The sequence below is a fragment of the Rousettus aegyptiacus genome, unplaced genomic scaffold, assembly GCF_014176215.1.
Source record: "Rousettus aegyptiacus isolate mRouAeg1 unplaced genomic scaffold, mRouAeg1.p scaffold_m13_p_4, whole genome shotgun sequence".
NCBI lineage: Eukaryota > Metazoa > Chordata > Mammalia > Chiroptera > Pteropodidae > Rousettus > Rousettus aegyptiacus.
The window spans coordinates 111,505,142-111,520,837 of NW_023416307.1; the positions used below are offsets into that span (position 1 = coordinate 111,505,142).

General features: G+C 38.9%; 1 protein-coding gene across 4 annotated transcripts in view; it reads right to left on the minus strand.

The window, feature by feature from the left end:
* FLNB (filamin B) overlaps window positions 1-15,696 on the minus strand; it is a 131,119-nt gene that overhangs the window by 58,850 nt on the left and 56,573 nt on the right. For all 4 annotated transcript variants that reach the window (XM_016131572.2, XM_016131577.2, XM_016131579.2 and 1 more), the window contains exons 5-8: window positions 4,722-4,840; window positions 3,809-3,886; window positions 2,396-2,558; window positions 1,611-1,808 (exon numbers count right to left, since the gene is read on the minus strand). In XM_016131572.2, the coding sequence (XP_015987058.2) occupies window positions 1,611-1,808; window positions 2,396-2,558; window positions 3,809-3,886; window positions 4,722-4,840 (558 nt within the window). The remainder of the gene's footprint in view (window positions 1-1,610; window positions 1,809-2,395; window positions 2,559-3,808; window positions 3,887-4,721; window positions 4,841-15,696) is intronic.

The following is a 15,696-nucleotide window of genomic DNA, read 5'->3' on the forward strand; positions in this document are numbered from 1 at the left end:
TTACTCCATAGAAGGGAGGTAGTTCCTCCTCCACCCCATAATGTCCTTAACTGGCCATTTGGCAAATAACTGCTTCTCAAAGAGATATACACACACCCTTGGAGTTAGAGATGATTTTAGGTGGTTCATGGATGAACATAAGTTTAGGGTGGCACTTAAAGGCAAGTGACATTGGTTTTCCATTGTGAAAATAATATAAAGTTGCTTTTTTAAGTAGAGGAAGGACTGGTATGCAAAAGAGAAAACTTTAATTAAATACTATATAGTCCAAGTGATAGATGGATATGCCAGAATAAAAAAGGTAGTCCATGAGGGAGAGGAAGTCAGAAAACACTATTAGAACTAGGAAAGCCATTCAAAACTCTTTCTTGCATTTTGTCAAAATGTTTTGTTTATGAGTATGTTCGTTTTATTTTTTTTCCTTTGTCAAAAGAGAAAAGTTGATTATATCAGGAATACTCACAATGGGATGACAGGACTTCCCTTGGAGGGTTTAAATGTGTCTTTTTTAAAAAAAAAAAAAAAACACCACTCATGGAAATTCTGAGCATAGGCAATGGTCTCAATCAATATCAAAAGGGTCGTCGCTCAGTTCATTTAAACACTAAATGGAGCTAAAGGGTTTAAAGGAAACTGCCAGCTTCTCTACCATTTTGAGATGTCTTAGAGCTGTTTAAATGTAATTAGACAGGGGGCTCGGGTCTTGCTAGACAAGTTATGATAACACCTGCACTGTAATTTCCTGATGTCACAAACAGCAGAGGCTCAGCTGACATTTTCAGGCAGTGCGAAGAACTGGAACAGACGCTCCACCCAACCAGCCCTTACCAAGAGAGATGCCTCTGGCCCAGTGCTCTCAACTAGGAAGCCAACAGCTTCGGGGTCCACGCTGGCCCAGAAGCAGGATTCGGAAGAAGAAGCCAGGTCTGCAGATGCAGATGCAGAGGACAGAACAGGAAACAGCAAGTATTGGTTAGAAAAGGCAGCAGAGTTTGGGGGGAGGGGAGCAACAAGGTGAGAAGGAAGGGTCTAACAGAGAAAAACGCACGCTTCTGGCTGTAGAGGGAGTTTAGCAGTATAGTTAAGAGGTTGACAGAGACTTAGTTTCTTCTCCTACTGACACCTAGTCTGTACTCACTGATCCCTATGTTATCTAAGCCTCAGTGTCTCCACTTGCAACTAGGGATAATAATAGCACCTGGCACACACAGAGTGGTATGACAATTACATGCACTCATGCTAAGTGCCTGGCAGCCAGTAAAGGCCAAGCAGTGGAAGCTGCTGGGCACCAGCAATACTTCTGCAGCTAACCTCAGCTACAACTCCTTAAACGGCCTCAGTCCTGCATCTCTCAGTGAGGACAATGGCTCTCCTGTACCAGTGTTGTGAGGAGGATTAAATGAGTTAATATAAGTAAAGCACTTAAGTCATTGCATGGTTCACAGGGAGATATACATATCTTGAGGACAAAGTAAGCCACTTCCCACAGAAAGGGAACAGGTGTGAGTTCAATGTTAGGCCCTGACCATTTTCCTGGCCTTGGGGCCCAGCCGTGTGCACAATTAGCCTCAATGCCAGAAGCAGACATAGTCTGCCACCCCAGCACTTACCTTCCCCGACTTGTACAATGAAGGGACTCTTGGGGATGGTGTCCCCAGCAAAGGAGACCTTGATCACATGAGGGCCAGGATGCATTGGTTTGTATACACATCGATACACCTGGTTTCCTTTATCTTCCACGAGCAACTCCACGGTGTTCTTCCCCTGGGGATCTTCCACCTCAACACCAATGTCACCCACACCGGCACCTATGAGAGAGCAAACATCTCATGAACCCAAGTCACCTTCTCAGAAAGCTCACTGATGATGAGTATTAAAGTGGGTACAAAATGCAAACCAAAGGAGATAAGCACCCAAGAAGGGTCACACCAGGATATTGACAACTGTTTTCTGGTGTGGGGGGAAGGAGGGTCATAGCTGAAATTCCCTTTTCTCCCATTCTCTATTTTCTAAATTTTCTAAACTGAAAAGAAAGTTGACATTTCAAAAACTGTCTTATTCATTTCTTCCAACCTCCCATGGGACCTTGCATAGAGTTTAGTCTAGTAAACAATTCTTAAAACTTAAGTTTCTTTGGAACATTTATTTCGTCAAATCAGAAACGTGTGCAGAAATTCACTATTAATAATGTCAAGCTCAAGTATAAGATTTTAAAGAAAAGCTAGTTTTTAAAAATCTAAAAATATAACCAACACATTTGACAAAGCTATTTTTGTTTTGGTTGTTTGATTTATAAAAACGAAGTTCAGGCATCCCAAACCTCTAGTTCCTGAGGGTTATCTCCAGCTTTAGGAGAAAGCCTGACCCATGCAGGAGAGGTGGGGAAGCACATTACCTGCCGTATAGATGTCAAAGTAGGTGGGCTTATTGGCGATGTTCCCTGAAGCTTCCAAGCCCGGGCCTTTCGCAGTGACTTTACTGGCATCTCCCTGCGCCTTGTCGACATTCACTTCAAATGGGCTCTTGGAGATGTGCTGTCCTGCAAAGAGGACTGTGACCTACAAGTGACAGACAGACGACATATAATCACTTCTCTCTGCCCAATAAGAGCACCAGATCAAGCCAAATGCTTAGACAATATTCTCTTCCATCCTCCTAATTATGCACACAAACGTGGCTGGAACCAAGAGCTCAGTTAGTGGCCTGGATGGAACTCCCGCTTGGCTCCATCAGTCATACAGTTGGGCCTGGGATATCAGCCCTTTAGCAAACTAAAAGTGCTTACACCAAATGTTTAGCCTCCATAGTAGGACATGAATACTTATATTTGAATCTCTAGACACTGGACCCTTTAAGGCAACTGCAGGAGGGACCACTGTTCCCCAGAGTATAATACACAGTTCCAGGATTTCAAACCCAAAGTATTTTTTGGGAGAATAAGATCATTCCCAGATACCTGGATTTGAGACAAAATATAGATTTTCATCTAAAAATTTGAGCCAGAGCTCTTTTAAATTTTTCAGGAGTACTGAGTTAGGGTTCATATGAACTAAATAAATTAATTACATCATAAATGCTCTCTTCAAGATTTTTTCCCCAAAAATTCATGGTGTTCTATGGGTACAAATCCCTGGCCATGGTTCCAGGTGAATTCACTGAAGCCCAAGGTGGTGAGTATGGTCTATGCCTCAAAGTCATAGCATGGTACACAGCTATTTCCCTGTGTGTGCTCTCGAAGGCCTTCTTCCAACAAAAGGCACACTCCGAGATCACCCCAATCTTCCGCAAGACTCCCTTAGCTCCCGTCCTACAGGTCAACTGGACACCAACTCAAACAGAACTCAAAACATTACTGAGACAGAGGGCCTGGGGACTGGATCCTCATCAATTCTCCCCGTGCATTGGCCTCTACTATAGTCAGCTGGCCTTCTCCCTTCTCAGGCTTCTATGCTAACAGATCCTTCAGAGCATCTTGAAGAGGACTACTCAAGGCAGCATCAAAGATAAAGAGCTCATACATTAGCGTCTGTACTCCAGCCATGTAGCTACAACCAGTCATTACCTAGATAAAGTCAGAAAAATCTTACGACATTACAAAAAAACTTAGTGAAATTCAACCAATCTAGGTATATTAGCTAATGTTTCGAGTTTGGTTCATGGGGATCCCAAATGAACATGGATATTTTTATAATCAGAAAGGAAAATCAGAAGTTAAGAAAGTCACTCTTTTTCCTAAGATATCCTTCCATACACATCGCAGCAAGCCCAGAAGAGCAGTCCAAGCAAGAGCCATGACATCTCATCTTACTTTGTGCAGCCCAGTGACCTTGGGCAGATACTCTACAGAGTATGTCTTGTTCTTGTCGCTGTCAGGGGTCACTTGTGCCTAGGATGAAAAATGAGTGACAGTTAGAGAATGCTCCAGGTGTTGTGCCAGCCAAGTTTCTGCAGTGAGCTGCCAGGTCAGAAACCTGTCCTGGCTATTTCTTACCCCACCACTCCTGTAGGACACCTCAGGAAAGAAGCAGCCTAAAGTTACAGACACAAAATCATGTAGCACAAAGGTATTATCAAGTTAGGACTCTCTATTCTCTCAAGGCTGGAACTCTCCAGATGACAGTAACTATAAAGCAAGTAATGTAAAACTTTATTGGCCTGGTCATTATTAAGATCTTATGAAATCATGGGCCCAGTGTTAAGTATCAAAAATAAAACAAATCGGGCAGGATCCCTATCCCAGTGGGAGAAAGGGAAAATACACCAGTAAACTCAGAATTTCAGACAATGCTAAGCATTAGAAATAAAATATAGTCTTAAGAACATCAGAAGACAAAAGGAAACAGTTGTATGAAGGCCCTGAGGGAAGAATTAAAGGATGGGCAGGGTGAGAAAACAGTAGGACAATCTGTATTGTATCAATTCTGCATTATTATTATTCTAGATATCAGTATATTTAAAACCTCAACTAAGAAGGCCTTTGCTAAATTCAAAGTAGCCTTTATTTTAATAAGCATTGTGTCCTTGAATATCAATTTATATTAGTTTTCAAAGCACAGCCCTTGGGCAAATTACTTTAACCACCGTGAGCCTTGAGATCCTTTTGGTACAAAATATCTTGGTATGAGCTTTAATGAGGAAAATGGAAGCACAGTCACTATCCCTGTTATAAGCCCCAAAAGCCCGTGGGACGCTGCCTGGGGAGGCAGCATCCACCCACATACCTCCTCTTTGTTCCCTTCTGGGTCCTCAACAAATACCATCACGTCTCCCTGCCCGGCGCTGATGGTATCCACAGTGAACTTGGCTGGCTGCTTCACCATGTTTCCAGTGGGCTCGATTCCTGTCACAGGTTTACACAAGTACATTACAAGTTGGGCCAGGCCCTGACATAGGCCATTATCCACATGTCTGTTCCCTTAAGGAAATGGAGAGATGGGACCCGGCCCTACAGCTACCGCATGGAAGACAGGGGAAAACTGCCATGACAAGAATAATTGAATGGGTCAAATGGCCTAATTTTGTCCTTGTTATTTAAGCAACATTTGATTCTAAAATATTCAGAGCAATTCAGTCAGAAATCTATATGATTATGAAAAATTATGTGGTAAATAGTAGTGAAACTGCCACTAAGGGAAGCAATGTGAGGAATAAGGTGTGAGAGAAATGGCTCATTTTTCATTAAAGACCATTTGCATTACTTAAAATGTTTAAAAACTGCATTCAATTTTTATTTTTAAAAAACTAAACGTTTTTATTTTGAGATGGTTGAGCAAATTGTAAGAAATAATACCCTTTATCCAGTTCCCCAAATGGTTACATAGTACAAAACTCTGGTACAGTATCACAAGGGCACTGATCCCCCGTGGGGATCCCTCAAGTCGCCCTTTTATGGCCATACCCACTCCCCTCCCACCTCACTCTCTTCTTACTCCAACAACCACTCATCTGTTATCCATTTCTATAGTATTATCATTGCCAGAATGTTATTACATAAATGGAATCACACATTATGTAACATTTTCAAATTACCTTTTTCCACTCACATAATTATCTGTAGATTCACCCAGGTTGTTGCCTCTATCAATAGTTCATTCTGTTTATTGCTGAGTAGTATTCCATGATATGAACGTACCACAGTTTTTTTAACCATTTGCCCATTGAAGGGCATTTGAGTTGTTTCCAATTGTACATTACTGATAAAGCTGCTACAAACAAACATTCATGTACAGGTCTGAGTGTGAACATGTTTTCATTTCTCTGGGATAAATGTTAAAGAGTTCAACTGCTGGTAGTTGCATATTTAGATCTTTTTAAGAAACTGACAAACTGTATTCCAGAGTGGCTATACCATTTTCCATTCCTCAAGCAACATTTGAGAGATCAGGATCCAGTGTCTCTAAATTTCTCAGCACTTTTTGTTATCATTACTTTCTATGTTAGCCATTCATGATAGGTGTGTAGTGATTTTAATTTGCATTTCTCTTATAGCCAATGACATTGAACATCTTTTCATGGCTCCTTTGCTATTTGTATAACCACTTCAGTTAAATGTTCATGTCTTTTACCCATTTTCTAATTGGATAGTTTGGTTATTTTTGTTTGTTTGTTTTTGACTTTATTTATTTTATTTTTTCGTATTTATTTATTTAGTTTTAGTTTTAGTTTTTTATGGTGATATTGGGTAACAAAGTCCAATAAGTTTCAGCTGTACACTTTTAACAGTAAGGCATATATATATTTACATTATGTGCTCACTTCTCATCATTTTTGTTTGTTTTTAACTGTTGAGTGGTCAGAGTGCCTTATATATTCTACATACTAGTGATTTGTTGATAATGTTGTTTCCAAATATTTTCTCCCAGTCATTAGCTTGTATTTTCATTCCCTTAACTGGAAAGGTTCTTAACATTTTTTAAAAGCAAAATCCAGTCCTCAGGTCTTTCATCTTGGCAACATATTGAGTTCTATTTAAGATGCTGTCCATAGGTGACCTACAGGGTGGAAGATACAGGACACCTTGTCCTGCAGGAAAGTGAAGTGATCAAGGATACTCCCTCTACTGAGAGAAATTTCTCATTAGGGCATACAGTCCAATCCTCGCGTATCTGCCAAGACTTCGAGACACATACCTTTTTACATTTTTAAAGTTCCTAACTTTGATATGAAGTCCAACTTATCATTTTTTTCTTTTCTGGATCATGCTTTTGGTGTTATGTCTAAGAACTTACCTCGTTCTAGATCCCAAAGATTCTCTTTTGTTTTGTTCTGGAAGTTATATAGTAATATATAGTTTTACATAAGTCTGTGATCGATTTTATTTTTTATATACAATATGAGATTTGTAAAGACAAAAGGAACTTTTTTTAATTTTTTTATTTTGCCAATGGATGTCCAATTACTCTGGCATCATGTGTTGAAAAGGCTCTCTTTCTTCCACTGAATTGCTTCTGCACCTTGTCAAGAATCAGTTGTGCATATTTATATTTATATGGGTCTCTTTCTGGATTCTGGATTCTCTTCCATAGATCTATGTCTCTCCCTCTGCCAATACCACATCTTGATTTTTGCAGCTGTATAATAAGTCTTAAAGTCAGGTAGACTGATTCCTCCCACATTCTTCTTCAAAATCGCTTTTCCTATTTGTAGTCCCCTTTCTTTTTCCATTTACATTTTGAAAATATTTTTCCTATAACTAGAAAACAATCTTGCTGGGATTTTGATAGCAATTATGTTAAACCTATAGGTTAATTTGGGGAGAAATGACATCTTTACTCTAATGTTTTCAACCCATGAAAACAGTATGTTTCTGTTTATTTAGGGCTTTTTTGATTTATTATTAGGGTTTTTTATAGTTTTCAACATGTAAATTCTGTATGTTTTCTTTTACATTTACACCTATTTCTTGAAATTTTTTTTAGCAATTGTTAAGTGCTATGGTATTTTAAATTTAGGTATCATTTTAATTTTAGTAAACAAATATGATCTATGTTTGTATGTTGATCTTATATCCTGAGAAGTTGCTGAACTCGCTTAAGGAGAGTTTTTTATTTTTAAGTACGTTAGTATTTCCTACATAGACAATAATGTCATTTGCAAATAGGGACGGTTTTATTTCCTTTATTACTTTCCAATATGTGTGTCTTTTATTTCTTTCTCTTGCCTGAGGACACATTCAATCTTTCACCATCAATTAGTTGTAGGTTTTTTGTGGTAGCTACTCTGTATCAAATTGAGGAAGTTCTCTATTCCTCTTTTTCTGAGTTCTTATCATGGATGGCTGTTGAATTTTGTCAAATGCTTTTTCTGTACTGACTAATATGATCATGTGATTTTCTTTTCTTTAGCCTGTTAATATTGCAGATTATGCTGACTAATTTTCTAATAGTGAGTGTTCCAGCCTTGTACCCTTGGAATAAAATCCATTTAGTCATAACGAATATTTTTATGTATTGGTAAATTCTCTTTAGTAATATTCTGTTAAGGACTTTTACATCTTTATTCATGAGACTATTGCTCTGTAGTTTTCTTTTTTGGCATTGCCTTTGTCTGGTTAGCTTTATAAAATAAATTGGGAAGTGTCTCTCCTCGTACTTTCTGGAAAAGATTTTGTAGAACTGGTATTAATTCTTCTTTAAATGTTTGGTAGAATTATCCAGCGAAATCATCTGAGCCTGGAGATTTCTCTTCCAAGAGCTTTTAAAATACAAGTTTAATTTCTTTAATGGTTGTAAGACCATTCAGGTAATCTACTTTCTCTTGGTAGAGTTTTGGTAGCTTGTGGTTTTTGAGGGAAGTCTATTATAGTTACCTGTATTTTTGCTTATCATTTTTTTTCTTCCTGTTATTCCATGATTCCTTCTTTCATTGCTTCCTTTCTGTCCAGAGAATTTCCTTTAGCCATCCTTTTAGAAGTGCTTGTGACAAATTCTTTTAGTTTTCCTTTATCTGTCTTGATTTCCTCCTCAATCCTAAAGAACTATAATACTGCTTCAGCAGAGGAAAAGAGAATGCATGCCTTCCTACTGACAGTGGGGAAAGAAATCCAGGTTCCCCATTCAACCTTCACATATATTCATAGTGAGGGAGTCTCCTTACTGGCAGGTAGAGGTAGGAGGTTTTGGCTTTTATTAGGCCTCCCCCACTAGTAGCTGGAAGGGGTAGGAGTGCCTCATTACTACTCCTGGAATGACCTCTATTTACATAGTTGGGGCACCCCATTTGGCCTTCACTGGTGTAAATGGGGGTAGGGACCACACCTTTTGCTGTAGTGTTTGGCAGAGTAGAGCAATGATTGTCTAAAAGTGCTCTGCCTTGCTAGACTGCCCTTTCCTGGTCTTCTGGCCAGAAAGAGCCTGCTTTTGTTGGGCTTTTTGTGTCTGTGTCCCCTGGTGTTTCCAGGTTGTCAGCTTCTTCAGCTCCAAGTCTGGGATATATAAGCAAAAGAAAAACCAAGAAACTCATTACTGTGTCAGTCCTTGGGTTCCAAGGTCTTTAGCCAGTTTGCCTTTTCTCTTTCGGAGTCTTCTTTCATGCCATCGGCAAATAGGGACAGATTTATGTCTTACTTTCCATTATGTGTCTTTTATTTCCTTCTCTTGCCTGACTGTTATTAGCTAAATATAGCCAGGCAAGAGAAAAAAATAGAAGATGAAAAGAAAAGGGAAAAAATTTTGCTCTGCAGAAAATGCCCAGGTATTTCGGTTGTGTTTAATGAGAAAAATTAGAAAAAGTATTTCAATTCATTGTCCCAGAAGCCGAAGTTCAAGTAGTACTTTTTAAAAGAGGTTTTTAATATGGAAAATTCTAAACGTATCTATATACACACATGAAAAAATAATAAAGTGAACCCCTGTGTACCTATCACCTAGCTTCAACAATTAACCCATGGCCAGTCTTGTTTCATACCCTTACTCCCACCTCTTCCTGCCTCCTGTATCACTTTGATACAAAATCTAGACCTCATATTTTTCACTCATAAACATTATTATGTATCTTTTAAAAGATGTTTCTAGAATATCCACACCAAAAAAATTTCCCATTGAAAAATTAACAAAAAATTCCTTGATATGATCCAATATTCAGTGTTCAAATTTCCAATTATCTTAAAAGTGTTATAAATTTCTTTTAATGTTCAGTTTAAATAGGATCCAGATAAGGCTGATATATTACAATTGGTTGTTGAGACTCTTAAGTCGCATTTAATCTCTAGGTTTCTCTCCATCTCTTCTTTTCCTTGCCATCAGTTTGTTGAAGACACTGGGTCATTTTTTTTACCATACTTAGAATTTGTATTAGTTTTCTGATAATTTAGTTTAAGAATTGGTGGTATATTGTTATATAAATCAAAAAAGAATGGAATCAAAAAGAAAAAAGACTGAAAAGGAATACCTCAGACTAAAGGAAGGAATGGGATTGGCAGTTGGGGAGTAAGCAGGCTTTTGGTTTTTATTTTCTAACAATTTCTTTTTGCATAAAACTTACATTATAATCACATAATTTAACAAATAGATTTAAACATGCGCTTAATATATCCATATACTCCATCTGACTCTAACAGCATGAGAGAAACAACTAACTCTGCAACTTATCCAACACCCTGGCTAACCATGGTTGGTTAGGAGGCTGAACCACATTCCACACTCTGTAAACTCCCTAGAAGCTATGCTTACCATGCACAGACAACCATTCCCTACAATCACTCAGAACGAAGAGTGCTCAAGTCTTGCTGTGAAGTTAATACTTCACACAGAATATAAGTTTTGGAAAAGGTTTCTGCTTAGCTCATAGATATGCGCTTTCTACCTATCCAACCCTGCAAGAGGGCCCACAACAAGGATCCATTTGTAGTTGCAGGTTTACCTCAGCTCAGCCTCTCCCCTTTCAACCCACTGGAACTAAACAAGTCAGGGCTAAGTGAATGGATCTATAAGGGGTAACTGGCCAGTAACTGTAGTCTAGTCAACATCCAAAAGATAAAATAAAGCAAACCTCTCAACCCTTTTAGAAACCAGAAGAGGAAATGTTCTCTACTTCTTGGCTCAGCTGGCAGAAATGGAGCAATGTGGACACACAGGAGAGAGAGCAAGCAGTCCCTGCCCTGTCTCACCATGAGACAAGTAAAATCTTAAGGCCCCGCCCATGTGACCTCATATATGCCCTCATTGCCTTAAAGTGACCGTTTTGTCTTCCTACTTACAAAGGAAAAAAGGTTAAATGTAGCATTACTGTATGCTCCAGCAACCCCGCTTCTAGGTATCTACCCAAAAAAGTGGAAGCAGCAACTCAAACCTGTACACCCAACTCCGCAGCGCATTAGCTACAATAACTAAGAGGGGAAAGTAACCCAAGTATTCCTTGACAGAAGAGTAGATAAACAAAACGTAGTATATAAACAATTTAATATTATTCATTTTTAAAAAGAAATGGAATTCTTATACATGTGACAACATAAATGAACCTTAAAATCATGCCAAGTGAAGTAAACTAGACACCAAGGGACATATGCCATATTTAATTCTACTTATATCAGGTACCTAAAATAGACAAATTCGTAGAGACAGAAAGTAGAATGGTGGTTACCAGGGGCTAGGGGGTAGGAGGGAATGAGGAATTACTATTTAAGGTACAGAGTTTCAGTTTGGGAAGATGAAAATGTTTTGGTTGCATAATCCAATGAACATATTTAATGCCACTGTCTGGTACATTTAAAAATGGTTAAATTGGGGAGGAAAAAAATGGCAGCCAAATCAAAGTTGTGATGGAACCAAGGAGCAGTAGCAAGGAAATATCGTCTTGGATCTAGATGAACAAGCATACAACTATGGAAAATCAAAGAAAGTACCCTGCAACAGCAGAAGGTAGGAAGGGGAGAGGATGCAGGGCTGCTTAGTCCCAAGTGGCCGAGTGAGATGAGGTTGCGGCAGCAGCGGATGCCTCTTAAACAGGCCGTGTCCACAAGCGGATTTTTGCTGTGACGGATCTGCTCGCTCTGAGCACCAGTGCCCATTTGGCTGCACACGGAGGTCACCAGGGACTTACAGGGAGAAACTGTCAAAGTGAGGTCCCATGCGAGACTCTCTTGGTACAGAAGTGTCGGCAGGATCCATTGTTCCCTGTTGAGCCCTCCTACCCCCCAGTGGGCGGGACAGAGCACTGCCATAGTTGTGACATCATCAAACTGGATAACAGAGGTCGCTCTGCCCAGAGGATTCCCTGAAACCCCGCCTCCCCCAACTCCAAGTGACATCCAGGTGTATCCTCAGCGAGTTAAGTTCCTTGCTGAGACTTACACTGGTGGAGGCAGCTGGCCTTGGTTTCTGATGTGGCCTTTTGAGGCACTATAAGTACAGCATCTGTGGATTGCTTGCTGAATCTTAACAGATGGCCCCAGAGAGGTAGAGGCTTGAGCTAAATTTGGCCTGTGGCTGACCCCCTCTCAGGACTGTGCCACTGGACACCTACTTCACAAATCTACACTAATAAGACTAGGAAGACTTAGGGGCTTTGCTGAATACATAGAAGCAGACCAGAAACGCAGCCAAAATGGGAACACAAAGAAGCAGAAACCATATGACAGAACAGAACAGAGATCCAGATATAATGGAGTCAAGTAATCTAACAGATGCAGAGTTTAAAACATTAGTTATAAAGATGTTCAATAAACTTTTGGGAAGTGTAGAGAACTCCAAAAAAGAGATAAAAATGGAAATGGAAATGGAAATTATAAAAAGGAACCAGTATGAAATAGAGAACGCATTATCTGAGATGAGAAGTATATTAAATGGAATAAACAAAAGAATAAATGAAGTGAATAAAGAAGATCACATGCCCTATCTAGAAGACAGGAAAGCCAATTAGGACACTCAATCAGAATGGCAAGAAAAAAGATGCCAAGACTATAAAAATAATTTAAGGAGGATATGGGACACTATTAAGGCTCCAAATATTCGTCTGATCGGTGTAACAGAAGAAAATCAAGATGTTGAACAGCTGTTTGAAGAAATAATGATGGAAAACTTCCCTAAACTGGTGAAGGAAATGGACATAAAACTCCAGGAAGCTCAGAGAATTCCATAAATCAAGGATCCAAAGAGGCCCACACCAAGGAACATCATAATTAAAATGCTAAAGATTAAATACAAACAAAGAATATTAAAAGCAGCAAGAGTAAAACAGATAATTACTTAGAAGGGAACACCCAGAAGACTGGCAGCTGATTTCTCAAAAGAAATTATGCAGGACAGAAAGGCTTGGCACAAAATATTCGATAGGATGAAGACCCAGCATATACAACCAAGAATAATTTATCCAGCAGAGCTATCATTTAGAGTTGAAGGACAAATAAAGAGCTTCTCAGACAAAAATAAGCTAAAGGAATTTATCACCACTAAGCCAGTGTTACAGGAAATGTTGGAGGGACTTCTTTAAGGAGAAAAAAACATGCATCAAAACAGGAATAAAGAATGATAACAACTATATTCCTATCAATAAATACCTTAAATGGAAAAGAATCAAGTGCTCCAACCAAAAGATAGAGTGGCTGAAAGGATAAGAAAACAAGACCCCTACATATGAAAAGGAAGAAGATAAAAAAAGATATTACTTTGATGGACCTATAAGGTATTTAAGTTAGACAGAGAAAGATAAACACTACGATTTCACTTATACATGGAATTTAAGGAATAGAAAGAACAAACTAATCCAAAGCAGACTCACAAATAAAATGGACAATTAGGTGATGGACAGAGGGGAGGGGCGTTTGGAGGGCTGGGAGAATGGGGTGAAGGGCTAAAGAAGTACAAATTAGTAGCTGATGGAGAGTCCCAGGGATGGGAAGCACAGCATAGGGAATCCAATTAGCATTAATACACTGGCTAGGGGGAAGGTCAGGGGAGGGAGGGAGCAACTGGGGAGATCATTTTACTAACTATATAGATGTCTAACCAATGCACTGTATACTTGAAACTAAAATTTAAAAATTTTTAAAAATTAAAAAAAATACGCACACACAAAATGGTTAATTAGTGAATGTTGTATTATGTATATTTTACCACAAAAAACATACATATGCATACATAATGTGTGTATGCGTGTGTGTTTTTATATGTGCATGTATACATACAAAATTTTTTAAGGTATGTTTGCTCCCCAAGTACATAACACTTACAAGAAGGCAGATAAAGGAAATGGCAATGACAAGCCACATTCCTGAACTGTAACAAGTCGACACTTTTAGAAAATAGCACCATGAAAGGAAATCATTTCACATAACAATAGGGGTGGTGGACAGCCAGTGATAAGGTTATTGCAAAGGGAGCATTTTATGACTTGATTAGATTCAATCCATATGACCAGTTTGTTGACAAGAGATTTGGCTGTTTGCAGCCTTTTTTTTTTTTTTTTTTTTTTTTTTGCCAATTAGGAAGCATAACCTTTAAAAGCAAAGATTCCTATTCCAGCCATCACCTTTGGTATAGCTTAGAGAAAGCACTTTTGAAGCAAGCATGGACATGCTAACTTTGGAGTGACTGCACATGGAGAGAGGGATTCAAACAAAGTCCCTAGTTCATATATAGATAACACAAAAGATTGCATAGACCCCACCTCATTGCTAAAAGTACTTCATATGGCAAGTGGGTTTGTTGCAGAAATTTCAGACTGTCTTCTGGTCTAAATCATGCTAAAAGACAGATGACAAGGACCTGGACATCGAGGTTGAGAACCGCACACAGTGAGCACCACTGTCATCTTAAGTCTAAGTTGACATCAAGTGTGGCAATGCCATCTTCACAGGGAATGAGTATATGAGACATACACAAGACAAGTGCTCTGGACTCTTCTGTCAGGAGCCATTTTGGGACACGATGGAAGCCATTATGAGGCACTGAAGAAGTCACGTAGCTAGAAGCCATAACATGGCTACTGAGTTTGCTTAAACAATGGTTCTGGGAAACAAGAAGTTGAGTTACCTTGGTGAGCCTCGTAAACTCACCTTTTAAGGTAGCAGAATGTTTTACAACCATAGAAACAGGGCTATGTATGATCATATGTAATCGACAAGCATTGTTATAGATATGTATGGTGTGCTTTGCTATGGTGACGTAGTGATTGATTATGGTATTCAATAATCACATAAATAGGCTATGCTAAATAAACTCGGGGCTGCAGCATTGACTGTATGCCCTCCCAAAAGTTCTTTCCTGTCTTCTTCTTTTTTCTTAGGCTTCACCCCCCTCTTTCAGGTGCTATTCGACTTTAGCCGGCTGGCTCCGGCACTCTTCAGAAAGTCAATGTCATTACAAAAAAAAGTTGGGCAAAATTATTCTAAATTAAAAGAATATAAAGAGAAATAAACATTTATGTGAATCGTAACCAGATCTTGGTTTGTAAAATAACAAAAAACTATATAAAAGACAATTTCAGGACAATAGAAAAATTTAAAAACAAAACTGGATATTAACTGACATGAAATTATTGTTAATTTTCTTATGTGTGATGATGAATACTGTGGTTATGGAAGAGGATATCTTATTCTTTGGACGGGCTTGCTGACGTATTCAGGAGTGAAATGTCACTGTGCCTGAATGCAATGATCTTCTTCCCTCCCCCTACCCCCTGCACAAACAATGTACAAAGGGCAAGAGAAAATTATTATATTAGAATGAAAAGAGCTGTAGATTCTAGAAGAGGATATACAAGTTATTTTGTGTGTCTAAATGTTATCCCAATTGTCATTATGAAAATTAAGAAATATAATGCGCTCCTATAGAAAAAGGAATACATTGTACCTCAGTGTGCTTATCTTTACCAGAAATCACACTGGGCTGAAGGTGAAATGTTCTTTAAAAACTAAGTTAGGTGCCAGTCAGAACAACAAATGCCTCAAAATGCCTTCAATCCACCATAATGTTCTAAGCAGAATACTTCTGGCAGCTTCATAAACAGGATGTCTTAGCAAGGAAGTGTCTGCCAGGGGTTATCAATAACTCTCACCCCATCTGGAAATCTAGAGCAGCTTTAGCATAACCAAAGGAAAAATGAATCGGCAGCCAGATGACCCAGGCCCCTTCCCCCAGTCCCTCATCCCAATGGACCGTGACTGATTCCCCATCTGAAAAATGGGAATAACAGCCCTTTCTTTGTCCCAGGGTTAGTACACTAAAATCACAAAGCAACAAACCCATCAGTCTCCATCAC